The sequence below is a fragment of the Podarcis muralis genome, chromosome 10, assembly GCF_964188315.1.
Source record: "Podarcis muralis chromosome 10, rPodMur119.hap1.1, whole genome shotgun sequence".
Lineage (NCBI taxonomy): Eukaryota > Metazoa > Chordata > Lepidosauria > Squamata > Lacertidae > Podarcis > Podarcis muralis.
In genome coordinates this window covers 61,090,971-61,107,889 of record NC_135664.1, presented here as the reverse complement: position 1 = coordinate 61,107,889, position 16,919 = coordinate 61,090,971, and the positions used below count along the sequence as shown (strand labels likewise).

Here is a 16,919-nt window from a genome sequence, read left to right as displayed (position 1 = left end):
CTGAAATCCTGCACCCCTCTTTTTTTAAAAAAGCAAGCCAAACATTTCTTTCTGATTTGGCAGTTCCATTCAATGGTGGCAGCGGGAACTGGAAGTCTAAGAGAGAAAATGGAAAATGCCCAGCGCCTAAGCCCCACTTCCTTCCCCAGCAGAAGGCAGCAACAAAATAAGGCACAAAGCTCGTGGTGGCCTGATCTTTAGAAAGGTAGCGATTATTTTTAGTTAAATCGCGTGCGCACGGTAATTAATCTCAAGCGAAACAGGAGAACAATCCCTGCACAGAATATTTTTTTTTATTTAAACATATGTTCTTAAAATGTCAAGCAATTTATTTCTGCAAAGTTAGAAGTTGAGACAAGATTTCATAAAGTATAATCCCATCCTTTAAAAAACACCCAACCCACCAGAGGCTCAGATTTAAGGCATGTGTAACGATTTTTTACAGTATTTGTACACGATTCCTCCCTCCGTCAGCCTACAAAGAATTAAAAGGACTTTAAAAGCAAATGGGAAATTTGTGGACGGGTCTGTGTACTGCATTTCTGAGTTCTGTTGAGTTCCTGTATGTGCAACGCTCTCTGCGAAAGCAGGAGGGGTTTCCAGCGCAAGAGCAGGTTGTGTCGCTTGAATGCCTGTCAGGATCGCTCATTCAGAAAAATCCCCCAAATATCTCAATGAATGGGGAAGCTGCAGTCCTTTACCTGTGCTCCAGAATCACTGGGCTCAGCTCCAAGGCATGTGCTTGTAGACTCTTGCATAAAGGTGCAGCTGAGGTTTAGTTATGGTTTTAGCAGGCTGCAAATGCCATGCACCCTGCTGGATCTCAAAAAAGTAGTGTATCCTGTACAATGTGCAGTACAGTAGGTTGCAATCCAGACACACAGAGAGAGAGAGAGAGGAAGGAAGGAAGGAAGGAAGGAAGGAAGGAAGGAAGGAAGGACACATTGCAAGATGCATGTCTGTGTCTGTGTAGGGGGGCGAGGCAAATTGTTGAAGCCCTAACAAGCTCAAGATGAGAATAATTCAACCATCCATGGCTCTTGTTTTTGAGCACATCATGGGATACAGCAGCCTTCCCCAACCCGGTGCTCTCCAGATGTTCTAAGACTCCAACTCCCATCATTCCCAGCATGCATGGCCAATGGTGAAGGATGATGGGAGTTGTAGTCCAAAGCACTTGGAGGACCTGAGGCTGATTTAGATCCGTATAAACCAATCTCTTTTTGTTCTTGTTTAGACTAACAACACCTCCCCGGCTCCCACTGAATACATCAAAAGTTGCTTCTGAGACTCTGGAGACTTTCAGATATCACTTGCAATTCAGTTGAGGTGGCAGGTGGGCGTAAATAAGAGCTTCTTCTTTTTAATGCCCGTTGTTTGCATTATTTTGTGAACAGACCTGAAGCCTGCAGCCCAGCTTTAGAGAAGAGGCAGGCAGTCTCAGATATCTGGCTCTCAAAAGAGCCTGCAACAGTGTCCATCCTGATATTGGAGACCATGTTATAGTTTATTTCGGTGCCACCTTAAGGCAGCCTATGCCATGGGGAAGGGGGGTTGGGTGGGAAACACCAGTACAAAAAACAAACCCATTAATACAAAATTCGCACTAAATCAATCATTTGATCATCTCTTTGCCCCACTCCCCTCCCGCTGGTATTAATGTTGCAGTGAATGAGGCACAGCAAAATTGACCTGAAAAAACCTTCAAGCTCCAGAATTTCTCTTATAATCATGAGCACTTGTCCAGCTTGGTGAAAAAGTGAGCCAGAAGCCCCTTGCCCTTTAATCCTTTCCCAAGCACATCTTGGACTTGTTTGCAGGAAAGGATTCGAGGACGTCGCTTGCTTACGCCTCTTCTGTGTATCCCCTTTTCCTTCTTTTTCCTTCTCTCTCTTTCATATCATGAATTAGTCACTGGTCTAAGCCATAGGCAGGTCATAGGAAGCTGCGTATCTGCCGGTCACATGGTGGTAAATCTGCAGAGTGGGAGGAGGGCAGTTGGGGAAGAAACGAGTTTACCGGAGCAGCAATGGAAAAGATGAAATTAAACAGGTGTAACAAAGCCGACAAATTAAGGGCAGGTTAACAAGAAGGCGGATACCATTTATAAACTTTTAATTACTCGCACCGATAAAAATAGCACAAGTTTTCTGAAGACATCTCCTTTGAGCACCAAATACACAAGATGATCTCATTCTGTCCTGTTCTTTGCTCCGTATTTTATTTAGTTGGCAAATTTTGTGTGCCGCTCCTCTCCAAGAAACAGAAGCACACATGGGGCTCATTTAACATTGACCTGCAAGGCAGGCCAAGCCAAGAGTGTGTGGCTTACCTGAAACCACATAGGAGGGCTTTGTGGCCAAGTGGGTCCAGCCACTCCACCTCACTGGCTCTTTCCAGGGAGAAAGATGTGGAAAGTGCCTTTTGTGTTTGGGTCCTTCCAAATTGGGGGGTGAATCACATTTCATTGGGCCCAATGCATTTTGGAATAAGCACAATTTTTCCAAGCTTCCTCTGAAACCACTGCTCCACCTTGATTTATTCCAAAAACTGCATTGGGCCTAATACATCTGTGTCCCAAGAAATTATCTCCTTTCCCCTTTATGTGACTGTTGCCTTCCTGTTTACATTTTTTGCACATCCGAATCCATCTCCCAGAGCACCAGAGCAACTCTCGTGAATGTGCCATCAATATGATAAGCCTCAGCGGTTGCAAAGTTACTTGGGGTTGATGCACTTACTCAAAACCGAAACCACGCAAAGCATGTGGGGTGTGAAGGATCAGCCATTGCAGTCTGTCCTGGGGCTTCCCCCCCCCTCAAAGTCTTCCGCTTTGCACATTACATGCTTCCAGTGGTGGTTGCAAAAAAAAAAACCCCTATTCCTCTCAGAGAGCTACAATCCCCAGAATGGTTTAGCAAATCAATCCCTCTCTTCCCAGGGAACACTGGGAATAGTAGCTTTGGGAGGGGAAATAGGGGTCTCCTAACAACACACTTAAGGGATGCGGGTGGCGCTGTGGGTTAAACCACAGCGCCTAGGACTTGCCGATCAGAAGGTCAGCAGCACAGGAAATTACTCGTAAACAAGAGACTTGGACAAGAATTTATCTCATCAGATAAGGTTAAAAAAAGAGGCGTCGTGATTTATGCGAAAGAAAAATTGGCTCCTAAAATGATATTTAAAGATGAACAAGGAAGATACCTGGCAATAGAAGTACAAGTTCAAGGAGAAAAAATTATGATATTGGGAATATATGCACCAAATGAAGGGAAGGCGGAATTTTTCAAGAAGTTGCATGAGACTTTAATGGACTACCTGGATTTTAAAATTATAATGATGGGAGACATGAATGGCGTTGTCTCTACAAATATGGATAAGGCACAGAGACAAATAATTTCTAAGGATGGAAGACTACCAAAGACTTTTTTCGAAATGACTGAAACACTGGACTTGATTGATATTTGGAGAGTAAGGAACCCTCTGGAGAGAGAGGGAACCTTTTTCTCTGAAGCCAAAATGACATGGACAAGGATCGACCAAATTTGGGTAACTAGTAGTATGGCGCCAAAGATAAAAAAAGTAGAAATCTGCCCAAAGACTTGCTCCGACCATAATGCTGTGAAGATGGAGATGAAACTAACAACAACTGGAACCTTCAGATGGAGGATGAATGACGCCCTATTCAGAGATGAAGAGATCTATAAGAAGGCCCAAAAAACACTGAAAGACTACTTTGAGATAAATTTGAGAACTGATGTGGAGAAAAGAATAATTTGGGACGCTAGCAAGGCCGTGATGCGAGGTTTCCTAATACAACAAAATTCCATAAAGAGGAAAAAGCAGAATGAGAGGAAAGAAAAACTTTTGGAAAAGGTAAAAGAAGGTGAAAAGAAATTGAGGTCCAAACCAAAGTCTCATGAGATTTTGAGAGAAATAAAGTATTACCAGACGCAATATATGGAATTGATGAATCAAGAGATAGAATGGAAAATAAAGCAAATGAGACAAAGGACATTTGAATCGGCAGACAAATGTGGGAAACTTCTGGCATGGCAATTGAAAAAGAGACAAAAACTGAACACTGTGACAAGTTTGGAAATGGAGGGAAAAATTATCCACAAACCAAATGAGATAAGTAATTGCTTTCAAAGCTTCTTCAGGAAACTATATGCACAAGGGCCAGTCAACGAGCAGGAAATAGAAGAATTTATTAAGAAGTATGGATTACCAAAGATCTCAGATCAAAGCAAAATGACTCTGAATGAGAAAATAACAGGACAAGAAATAGAGGATGCCATTCAGAATATGCAATTGGGAAAATCTCCAGGACCAGATGGTTTGACTGCTAGATATTACAAGGCACTGAAGGAATGGATAATACAACCATTGAAGGAGGTCTGCAATGAAATTTTGGAAGGGAAAAAGGCACCCGAATCGTGGAAAGAAGCTTTTATTTCACTTATACCGAAAACAGAGACTGAAAAGAACCAGGTTAAAAACTACCGCCCTATATCATTACTTAATGTTGATTACAAAATCTTTGCAGACATTTTAGCAAAAAGATTGAAGAGAGTGTTGGTAGAGGAGATTCACAAGGACCAAACAGGCTTTCTCCCAGGGAGACACATGTCGGACAATGTGAGGAACATTATAGACATTTTGGAGTTGTTGGAAGTGAACATTAATAGAAAGGCGGTGTTAATCTTTGTGGATGCGGAGAAAGCCTTTGATAATATTTGTTGGACCTTTATGAAGAAGAATCTTCAAGGGATGGGGGTAGGCCAAAGTTTTGAAAATGGTATAGGTGCTATATACTCTAAGCAAAAAGCAAAGTTGATTGTGAACAATGTGGTTACGGAAGAAATACCTATAGAAAAAGGTACACGACAGGGATGCCCAATATCACCTTTACTTTTTATAACAGTCCTGGAGGTTTTGTTAAACATGATTAGAGGGGACCAATTGGTTAAAGGAGTTCAGGTCGGAGCCAGAAATTACAAACTAAGGGCATTTGCAGATGACCTAGTACTGACTTTGCAACAGCCAGATACTAGTACCAAAAGAGTATTAGAACTAATTGAGATATTTGGTCAAGTAGCAGGATTTAAACTGAACAAGCAAAAAACTAAAGTGTTGGAGAAAAATCTAACAATGGCAGAAAAAGAGATGTTTCAGAGTGAAACAGGTTTAGTAATAACAAAAAAGGTGAAGTACCTGGGTGTGAACTTGACTTCTAAAAATGTGAATTTATTTAAAGACAATTATGACAAATGTTGGACAGAGGTGAAGAAAGATCTAGAAATATGGTCAAGGTTGAGACTTTCCTTGTTAGGCCGAATTGCTGTCATTAAGATGAATGTATTGCCTAGAATGTTGTTTTTATTCCAGACACTCCAGATCTTGGACAAGATGGACTGTTTCAAGAGGTGGCAAAAAGACATATCAAAATTTGTCTGGCAGGGCAAAAAGCCCAGAATAAACTTTAAGATTTTAACTGATGCAAAAGACAGAGGGGGGTTTGCCCTGCCGGACCTGAGACTTTATTATGAATCGGCAGCGTTTTGCTGGTTGAAACAATGGCTGCTTCTTGAGAACACAGACATTTTGGATCTGGAAGGGTATGACAATAGATTTGGTTGGCATGCATATATATGGTATGACAAGGTAAAACTGCATAAAGGCTTTAAAAACCATATTGTTAGGAAAGCATTGTACAATGTTTGGATAAGATACAAGGATCTACTGGAAAGTAAAACTCCCAGGTGGCTATCACCAATGGAGGCTAAAGAGACAAAAAAAACTTAATATGGAGTCCAAATGGCCAAAATATTGTGAAATTTTAGAACAAGATGGTGAAAGAGTTAAATTACAGAGTTATGACAAATTAAAGTCTAAAGTACGAGATTGGTTGCATTACCTTCAGATAAACGAGGTATTTAAACAGGACAGGAAAATAGGTTTTCAGATGGAGAGGTCGAAATTAGAAACAGAATTGTTAGAACCCAATACTAAGAACTTGTCAAGAATGTATAATTTGCTGCTGAAATGGAATACACAAGATGAAACAGTAAAATCAGCTATGATCAAATGGGCACAAGACATAGGTCATGATATTATGTTTGATGATTGGGAACAGTTATGGAACACAGGTGTTAAGTTTACGGCTTGTAATGCTTTGAGAGAAAACATAATGAAAATGATCTATAGGTGGTACATGACCCCAGTCAAACTTGCAAAAATTTATCATTTGCCCAATAATAAATGTTGGAAATGTAATGAGACTGAAGGTACCTTCTATCACCTTTGGTGGACCTGCTCGAGGATTAAGGCCTACTGGGAAATGATCTATAATGAAATTAAAAAGGTCCTCAAATGGACATTTCCTAAAAAACCAGAGGCTTTTCTCCTGGGCATGGTGGGCCAATTGGTGCCAAGGAAGGACAGAACTTTTTTCATGTATGCTACTACAGCGGCAAGAATTCTTCTGGCAAAGTATTGGAAGACGCAGCAGCTACCCACTCTGGAAGAATGGCAAGCGAAGGTGATTGACTATATGGGAATGGCAGAGATGACCGGCAGAATCCGTGACCAGGGGAGTGAGACAGTGGAAGAAGATTGGAAGAAATTTAAAATATATCTCAAAAACTGTTGTAAAATTGATGAGTGCTGAGATGTTATGGTGTTAAGAAACAGAGAATTGCAGCTGTAAATCATAAGTCTAAGGAAATTATAACGAAAATGAGTTAATTAATTAAATAGAGGGTTGCTGAGAAAGGGTAAATATAAGGATGCAGAAAAAGGGAGGTATGGGGAAGTCTGGGAAGTAAGGTGAAAGAAAATAAGTTTAAGAAATTATATATGTTTATTTGTTTGTATGTTTTGTTTTGTTTTGTTTGTTTTTATTATATGTTTGGAAAATTAATAAAAATTATTTTTAAAAAAAACCAAAAAAAAAACAAACCAGAAGGTCAGCAGCTCGAATCCCCGCGACGGGGAGAGCTCCCGTTGCTCGGTCCCTGCTCCTGCCCACCTAGCAGTTCAAAAGCACGTCAAAGTGCAAGTAGATAAATAGGTACCGCTCCGGCGGGAAGGTAAACGGTGCTTCCGTACACTGCTCTGGTTCGCCAGAAGTGGCTTAGTCATGCTGGCCACATGACTTGGAAGCTGTATGCCGGCCCCTTCGGCCAATAAAGCGAGATGAGTGCCGCAACCCCAGAGTCGGCCACGACTGGACCTAATGGTCAGGGGTCCCTTTACCTTTTAACAACACACTTAACAAAATAATACTTCCTGGGATTGTTTGGGGGAAATTGTGGCTGTTAAAAGTGGGACGATACTGCTTAAAATGTGTAGTGCAGATGGCAGCCCTAGTTGGGTAGAGTTTGGTGCTGACAGAGCCCAAGGTTGTACTTTTGATCCCCATATGGATCAGCTGCATATTTCTGCATTCCAGGAAGGTATCCTTGGGGTCTCTTCCAACTCTACAACTCTCTCCATCCCCCCTATCACCATTTAAAAAGATAAGGTGGTGGTTGGTGGGGAATAGACCTAATAATAATATTATAATAATTTATTATTTATACCCCGCCCATCTGGCTGGGTTTCCCCAGCCACTCTGGGCAGCTTCCAACACAATATTAAAATACAGCCAGAGTCGACAATATTGGGTTTGACGGCTTCCGCTATTTCATCATCCGCTACCTGGTGTTTTTTTTAATGGAGATGTCAGGGATTAAACCTGGGACCTTCTGCATGCAATGCAAGTGCTCTCCCTTCGAGCTCTCGGAAGGCTCCAAGTGCCTTCCAGCACTTGAAATAAATTAATAAAGCTGTGGATAAAGAAAGGGGGGGGGGGTGGCAAGAAGGGCCAAGACTGATGCTGCTTGTCTGGGGTCTCTTAAAAACCAGGTGGTGGGAACTGAACCTGTGGCATCACAAATGCACAGCTTAAGAGCTACCCATGGGTTATTCCATCGTTCTGCCCAGACGCTGAGGTCCAGCCGAGGGCCTTCTGGCGGTTCCCTCATTGCGAGAAGCAAAGCTACAGGGAACCAGGCAGAGGGCCTTTTCGGTAGTGGCGCCCGCCCTGTGGAACGCCCTCCCATCAGATGTCAAAACGATAAACAACTACCTGACATTCAGAAGACATCTGAGGGCAGCCCTGTTCAGGGAAGTTTTTAATGTATGATATTTTAGTGTTTTTTGGTTTCTATAGAAGCCGCCCAGAGTGGTTGGGGAAACCCAGCCAGATGGGCGGGGTACAAATAATAAATTATTATTATTATTATAACATGGTACAAAATGGACATATCACTACTGTGCAGAACGACCTTGCCTCCCCAAATGAGGTGGATCAGAACTACTTGGTAAACACCGCCAATTAAAAAGCGAGTCTCCATTATAAGCAGCAGTGTAAGAAAATGAAACTTCTCAAAAGGCAATTGTTAAAGTCTGTACAGTCATACCTCTTGTTGTGTTTGCTTCAGGTTCAACCTTCTCAGACTGAATCCCGTGGCGACCCTGATGTACCGGAAAGGGTTACTTCCGGGTTTTGCCACTCACACATGCGCTCAAAATGACGTCACGCGCATGGCCAGAAGCAGCGAATTGCGACCTGAGCATGCGCAGACGCGGGTTGCGTTCTGCTCATGTTGCGAACGGGGCTCTGGAATGGATCCCGTTCGCAACTAGAGGTACCACTGTACTACAGTTCTGGGCACCACAGTTCAAGAAGGACACTGACAAACTGGAACGTGTCCAGAGGAGGGCAACCAAAATGGTCAAAGGCCTGGAAACGATGCCTTATGAGGAACGGCTAAGGGAGCTGGGCATGTTTAGCCTGGAGAAGAGGAGGTTAAGGGGTGATATGATAGCCATGTTCAAATATATAAAAGGATGTCCTATAGAGGCGGGAGAAAGGTTGTTTTCTGCTGCTCCAGAGAAGCGGACACGGAGCAATGCATCCAAACTACAAGAAAGAAGATTCCACCTAAACATTAGGAAGAACTTCCTGACAGTAAGAGCTGTTCGACTGTGGAATTTGCTGCCAAGGAGTGTGGTGGAGTCTCCTTCTTTGGAGGTCTTTAAGCAGAGGCTTGACAACCATATGTCAGGAGTGCTCTGATGGTGTTTCCTGCTTGGCAGGGGGTTGGACTCAATGGCCCTTGTGGTCTATTCCAACTCTATGATTCTATGATTCTACAAAAGTCAAAACCACATGGTTTTTTAATGGAGGGGGGAAAATACACCATTAGGAGGAATAACAACCTTAAAAATGTAGTATAAACACCAACAAGTGGGAAACACTGGCCTGTGAACTCTCCAATTGGAGAACAGCCTTTACCAAAGGTGTCATGGGCTTTGAAGACGCTCAAACTCAGGACGCAAGGGAGAAACATGCTAAGAGGAAGACATGCTGGGCAAACCCTCATCATGATCAACTCCCGCCCAGAAACCTATGTCCCCACTGTGGAAGGACATGTGAATCCAGAATTGGCCTCCACAGTCACTTACAGACTTACTGTTAAAACTGTGCTCATGGAAGACAATCTTACTTAGCTACAAGTGATCGCCAAAGAAGAAGAAGTAGGAATACTAACCTGTCTCTCAATATCTCCCAGCAAAGTGCTGGCCCCCAGGCGAAAGAGTTCTGGCTTTAGCCACTCATCTCCTAGTTCTTCCTTCATCAGCGAGAGCCAGATCAGGGCATCTTTGGCTGTGCGAATGCCTCCCGCAGGCTTAAAGCCAACCTTGATTTAAGAAAGAAGAACGGGGAACAGGGAATTTAAAAATACAGAAAGTTGGCCTAGATAGGAATCTGCAAAGCTGTATACTATATCCATATGATGCTATCCTGCCCCCATTGGAGACTCTGTCTACATGCACCCCAGTAAGATTTAGAAGGCTGTCAAGCTCAAGAGAAGAGGCCTTATCTGCGGTGGCCTCTCATTTATGGAACTCGCTTCTATATGAATTCCCTACTTAGCCCTTTTGGTTCAGGCATTTATATCCTATGATTTTTATTCAGCTCTGTAAAAGCGTAACACATACAGTCGTACCTTGGAAGTCGAACGGAAACCGTTCTGGAAGTCCGTTCGACTTCCAAAACGTTCAAGAACCAAGGCGCGGCTTCCGATTGGCTGCAGGAAGCTCCTGCAGCCAATCGGAAGACACGGCGGATGTATGGGTTCCAAAGAATGTTTGCAAACCAGAACAATCACTTCTGGGTTTGCGGCGTTCAGGAGCCAAAACTTTCATCCCGCAAGGCGTTTGGGATCCAAGGTACGACTGTATTTAAAAAGAAACAGAAAATTGATAGTACCGCGTTCATAATTTGGTATTCCAGCATCTGGGTGAATCACAGACTCCCTGTCTCTGTTGTACTCAGGGCTGCAACAGCTCTCTAGCTTGTCCACCTTACTTTTCCCCAAACACAGTTCCTCTCCATGACTTTTCCTCAAGGGGAGGGTCATAGGCTCAGTGGGCAAACATCTGTTTTACAAGCACAAGGTTCCAGGTTCAATCCCCTACATGAAACCCCAGCGTTGCTGCAAATCAGTGTATGCACTGAGCTAGATGGACCAATGGTCTGACTCTGTGTCAGGCGGTTTCATATAATGCACAGGAGGCCCCTCCTTATGTTCCCACAACTTTCAGGAATGCACAGAGAAGTGGGCCTCAGAAGCACTGATATACAAAGAGTAGCTCTGTCTGTGACCCTCTGGATTCTGGCTGCCATCTTGGGTTTGGTTTCTTTTAGTTAAAACATTCATGTTCCCCCCAAATAATTACATTTATTTTCACCCAAAGCTACCTATTACTATCCTGTCTCTCATTCTGTTTGCCGACTTTCTACAGAATCCATCTGACTGCCAGAATGCACCACACACACACACACACACACACATATATCTATATATAATAAATGTTTCATTCAAGAGCTGAAAAAGTCAGGCTACTTTCCCCCTGCTGTTTCACAGCATTTCATTATTTTGTTTAATAAGTTCATCTCCTTGAGAATTTTTTCTCGTCACCTTATATTATTAAAAGTAATAAGTTTCTCTGGACTGGGGGATTTCCCAACAGAAAAACCAATTTGTGTGTGTCCTTCAATAATGACAGGAAAAGATTATTTCCCATTATGCTGCACACTTTTCATATCACCGCCGCAGCTTATCATTCAATAAATGTTACCCTGCAACCCGCTTCTGTCCTCGGAAGAAGTTTAATTTCTACATTAACCTGTTTTTATTGGCCAACGCCTTGTTGGAAAAGCATCTGTACGGCAGCCAAATTGGTTTGTTAAGAAAACCATTTAGAAATCTCTCGTCAGTGATAAAATTGTCTTCGTTTAATAAAAAGGATATAAACTCAGTTTACATCTAATTTTTTTATTATTATTTCCTGAGTAGGTGCACGCACCACACACTTTTGGTTAATAGAACTTTAAGCACACACACACACACATCATAAAGTCTGCTTAAATGAACGATAAATTAAACAGTTATTTTAATGACATGCAAAACCTCCACGGAGGCAAGGCGAAGGACCAAATTACATGTGCTACCACCACCAAATTACCACAGAGCCTTGAGACAATACACAATAGTTGCCACAGCAGCACAAAAAAAGAGATAGCGCCTTCTATGAGGTGCCCAAGTATCTGTCAAAGGAGCCAGGTGCGTGTTTATATGCCAATGCTGGCAGCAGCAGGAGTCGGCATTATTGGCACGTGATGAGGTCCATCCCCAAGCGGAAGGGCTGGGTCATGACCCTGGGGTCACATTTCCCATCTTCAGGGGAGGAGACCAAGGATTTGAATGAGGCAGAGCTGCTCCTCTTATTTGAGGTTCAGACAGATGGGGACTGCTGCTGAAACAACATTCCTGCTCTGCTCATTACTGAGCCCTGCATGGAGCTGTCCAGGGTACCAACGAAGCCTCGCTTCTGCACTGCTGAGCCCATTGCTCAAGGAGGAAGAACAGCCCCAAAGCAGACATCTGGAGCCCCCTGCCCCTTCTGCTCCACCTCTTGGCTGCCCCAGCCTGTTCACCTGCTATTTCTCCAAGTAAGAGCACAGCAACAGGAGCAAAGAGGAGCCTGCCCCACCCTCTCCCTCAGCAGCACTGAGGAGGACGCAGGCCTGTTCCAAGAGCAGGACGTCTTGCACAGAGATTCCCTCAAACCCAGTGCCAACATTGCCAGATATCAAGGCGGTGGTGCTCTCAGCATGCTGACTGAAGAATTGAGCAGACATTTCTCCACCACCACCCCAAAACATGTTTCAAGTGAAACTCAGAGCAGTGACCATTGAATAAAAGGCTGAAGGAATGATGTGTGATGTCCCTAGTGAAGAGGTGGTTCTCTTGCAGGAATCAGAGAGGAAGTACAAGATGACACAGCCAGGTTATACCCACTGCCAAACTCTATGCCTTCCACATAAACATGGCCAGAAAACAAGCCGCACCAGCAACAAAATGTTGCTGCATAGAATGCTCCTCTACAAACTCTGCAATCATGCTATTTCCCATTCTATCCCTGTTCCTGCCCCACTTTTCCACCCCATCAGTCAGTCAGCGCTCAGTGGCCACCAAGCACACACAGTCCTCACTGGCGTGTTTTCAGGGTTCGCAACCTTCGTTGCTGTAGTATTTTTCCTCCAAATGTATTTGTACTTCTGCAAGCCTCTGGGTTCTCCCAAAGCTATTAATACCACCCCCTTGTGGCCAAATGGTGCTGCTTTGGCTACGTAAGTCAAGAGAATGAGTTTTCTATTAGAATACCAGATTGGAGATATTTGCTTCTCATTCTTCTGAGATAAAAAGTCTTCAAACAAACTAAGTTTCCTATTCCTTATGAACCCTCTGTCTGTCTCTGGGCTTCTGTTCAAAGAGAAAGTACTACAGCTCTGTGTCACAGCCGGCCAGTGTGGTGTGGTGTATAACTTAGAAGAGCGTAGCTCAAACTTGGGTCCTGAGCTGTTGTTGGACTACAACTCTCATCATCCCTAGCTAGCACAACCAGTGGTCTGGGATGATGGGAGTTGTAGTACAACAACAGCTGGGGACCCAAGTTTGAGAAACACTGGGTTAGAGTATCAGGCTAGGAAGAAGAAGAAGAAGAAGAAGAAGAAGAAGAAGAAGAAGAAGAGTAGTTTGGATTTGATATCCCGCTTTATCACTACCTGAAGGAGCCTCAAAGCGACTAACAATCTCCTTTCCCTTCCTCCCCCACAACAAACACCCTGTGAGGTGAGTGAGGCTGAGAGACTTCAGAGAAGTGTGACTGGCCCAAGGTCACCCAGCAGCTGCATGTGGAGGAGCGGGGAAGCGAACCCGGTTCACCAGATTACGAGTCCACTGCTCTTAACCACTACACCACACTGGCTCTGAGGAGACACCACTTCAAATCCCCCACTCTTTCAGGAAGCTCACTTGGGTGACCTGGGTCTAGTCACCATCTTTCAGTCTAACCTTGCTTACAGGGTTGTCATGAGGAAAACAAAGGGGGAAGAAACGGTTTATGCCGCCCATGGCAGCTTGGTGGAGCGGCAGGATAAAAATGTAGTTAATAAATAAGTCTGGCAGTTCAGCAACCCTAAAGCATGGATAGAGGAGCCTTCTAAATGTTGCTAGATCACAACTCTCATAATTCCCGACCGCTAGCCATGCTGGTTTGGGCTCATGGGACTTGGAGTCCAACAAAGTCTGGAGGGCCAGAGGGAAGCTTTTAATGTTTGATGTTTTGCTGTGCTTATTGTTGGAAGCCACCCAGAGTGGCTGGGGCAACCCAGTCAGATGGGTGGCAACAATAATAATTATAATAATTACAATAATTCCCCACCCATGGTCCAAAGCCTGTGCATCACACCAACATTGCTTTGGAGAACGCAGTCTACAATGAAAAGACGGAGATGGTATGAAGTTACCTTATAGCCAGTTTTCCAGAAGAAGTCTCTAATAGCTCTCACCATGACGAGCCCAACGGGAAAGGTAGCATTAACGGTTTCTTTTCCTGTGGAAGTCTTGATAAAATCAGAACCTGCAAGGGTGAGAATAAAAAAAAGAAGTAGTAATAAACAGATGTGTCAGCAAAATTATCATTCTGGTTCTTAGTATGTGCAGATCCCGCTTTAGGAATGCTCGTTAGCTGAAAATTCAGTTATCCAAACATAAAGAATTACGCCCAAACCTCGCTGCGCACACAGATGATTCGGGTATCTGAAGAGCCGGAGTTTGCCCACTTCCTTACTTGTTAGCTGGTTGACAGCAGACATTTTCAGGCAGGAACCACGAAGAGAGGGAACAGGGAGATCAGACAAATCAGAGAGCAGGAGAGATTGGACAAATCCATTTTCTCTCTTTTGCTGGTTGGCTGCAGCCATTTTTCAGATGAAACCATGGAGGGAGACCACAGATTAGAAATGTCCCCATAGGAAATGGTGGAAATCGAGGGCTCTTTGTGCAAACGCTGACCTAACAAACGATTTCCTGTGTTCAGAAAGCGAGAAGTCTGTGTATAATAAGCTTTAGATTTGTCATATGAATATAACACCTTAACAAACTAGGAAAAGAAAGAAGTAGGAATTGGGAGGGGAGAATGTTCCTCTTTGTGGATTTTCCACAGGTATCTGGTTGGCCAATGTGAGAACAGGATGCTGGACTAGATAGGCCATTGGTCTCATCCAGCAGACTTGTCTTACATCCTTAAATGGTACACTGTGGAGTGCTCCTGTTCAGGCTCCCAGCCAGCCCGTCACACCTTTTTCAGGATACTCCATGCCCCCCCAGCCCCTGGCAATCCTTCAGGGCTGCTTTTGGGTTCCCGATCCCAATTTCAGTATATTTTCCTAAACACTTTTTAAAAAAATTAATTCTGAAAACTTTTGGGTTCCTGCAAATTTTTCCAGTATTTCCTTCTTGGGTAGCAAAATGACACAGTGTCAGAAATGAGTTTCAAAAGAACATAGGAGGCTGCCTTATTACTAGGTCAACCTATTCCAAAGGTCCGGATGAGACTCTGGCTCAGTGGCAAAGGACACCTTCTGCATGCAGAAGGCCTGAGATTCAATATTTGGCATCTCCACTTAAAACAAGCATTCCCCAAGCGGGGGCCCTCCAGATGTTTTGGGCTACCATCATCCCTGGCCATTGGCCATGCTGGCTAAAAACTGAATGAAGGGAAGGTCAAACTAACAGCCTTCAGTTGGGTGCCGTCTACCACCAAACTACTGCCTCTCGCTGAGCTCTCTCTTTAGTTGATGACTTCTTCTTCAGACAAGTAAGCCAAACTTCCTCACACCAACTCCTACTTTTCCCTGTATTTCATTTAATTGTGGCATTTAAGCCCTTTAGCACAATACTTCCACCACCCCTCCTCCTCCTCTTTGCAGGGTAAGGTAAGTCAAAGCTTTTATAAGTCTGGTAATTAGAAACCTCTATGGTACAGTTTCATTAAAAACTTTCATTAAACAACATCTGCCCTTGTATAGGGTCCCCTAATCAATTTGGTCAAACAGAAGGCCTTCTAATCGGCTGTTGATAAAAATAGAAGATGAAATTTTAATTCTAATAGATTAACCACAAACTCAAAGATAGTCTTCAAAATCCATCTCGCTCCATTCTCCAGTGGATTTAACGACTATTCAGCAACTCATTACTAAATAGAACAAGATGAACATTTTCCAGTTCATTAAAGAAATGTACTATGTATTTTTGCATTGTCCTCATGATTCGTTACAGGGAGTCTTAATTACAAGATAATGGATAATGGTTATTAAACGCAGGCTCCAGTAATGAAGCTCTATTCATTTGCGAGCCTTGGAGACTGCAAAGAAGGGAAAATAAAATTACTAGCTTCAAAAGATTAACGGATCAAATTATTATTCAATTCTGAAAATCTCATTCAGACTTTGCAGAAACAAGAAGGGATTTTTTTTTCAAAAAAATAATAATACTAGTATTAGGACTATAGTGATGCACTTATTTTTATTTTTTTAAAAAAATAATATCTTAAGGCTATTAGCAGAATAATCAGCTTGAGATGTGATTATCAAACATACAGCCAATTTAGCAGCATCTTCTAACAAAGAAAACAATACATTTTTTTATTTCATGGAACAAATTCTATTTATGATACGAGTGAGAGCTTGCTAGCAGGATTCCATAAAGAACATGGAAGATAAATGTTGCTCCTGAGCACTACAGTATAAAGGTATTATTAACATTTTATATTCCACTAATGAAAACAGAGACTTTGGAAAAAGGCGGAGGGAGGAAGGAGGGAGAGAAGCAAATGGCTTGCTTTAAAATGGAGGCCATTAAACATAATTCACACTAGCTTTATAAATAACGTATTTCTGGTCATATTGTTCAGCTGTCAGTGCCTTTTTTTTTTTTTAAGAGTGGTAATATAAAGGGCAAAGTTTAGGAAAAGAGAAAAGGTTGAGAATCTGATTCCACGGCAGTATGGAAGGACCGTTCTTCTGTGATACAGGATCTTCTCCCTTGCATGCAGAAGGTCCCAAATTGAATGCCTGGCATCTCCAGGTAGGACTAGTGGAGAACCTTGCATGAAACCCCAGACAGCCTCTGTTGGCCACTGTCTTCTTCTTCTTCTTTGGCAATCACTCATAGCCAAGTAAGACTATCTTCCATAAACATGGCTTTAAAAGTGAGTCCATAAGTGACTGTGGAGGCCAATTCCGGATCCACACGTCCTTCCACAGTTGGGACATAAATTTCTGGGTAGGAGTTGATCCCGGTGAGGGTTTGCCAAATGTGCCTTCCTCTTAGCGCATTTCTTCCTCTTGTCCTGAGTTTGAATGTCTTCAAAGCCCATGGCACCTTAGGGAAAGGCTGTTCTCCAACTGGAGCGCTTGCAGGCCAGTGTTTCCCAGTTGTCCATGTTTCAGAAGC

The 16,919-nt window shown here is 43.1% G+C and overlaps 1 protein-coding gene across 2 annotated transcripts in view; it reads right to left on the bottom strand.

Moving 5' to 3' along the window:
* Positions 1 to 266: 266 nt before the first annotated feature.
* Positions 267 to 16,919, bottom strand: part of DERA (deoxyribose-phosphate aldolase) — a 48,516-nt gene continuing 31,863 nt past the window's right edge. For both annotated transcript variants that reach the window (XM_028746292.2, XM_077935249.1), the window contains exons 7-9: positions 13,931 to 14,043; positions 9,603 to 9,752; positions 267 to 1,976 (exon numbers count right to left, since the gene is read on the bottom strand). In XM_028746292.2, the coding sequence (XP_028602125.2) occupies positions 1,920 to 1,976; positions 9,603 to 9,752; positions 13,931 to 14,043 (320 nt within the window). In that variant the 3' untranslated portion in view covers positions 267 to 1,919. The remainder of the gene's footprint in view (positions 1,977 to 9,602; positions 9,753 to 13,930; positions 14,044 to 16,919) is intronic.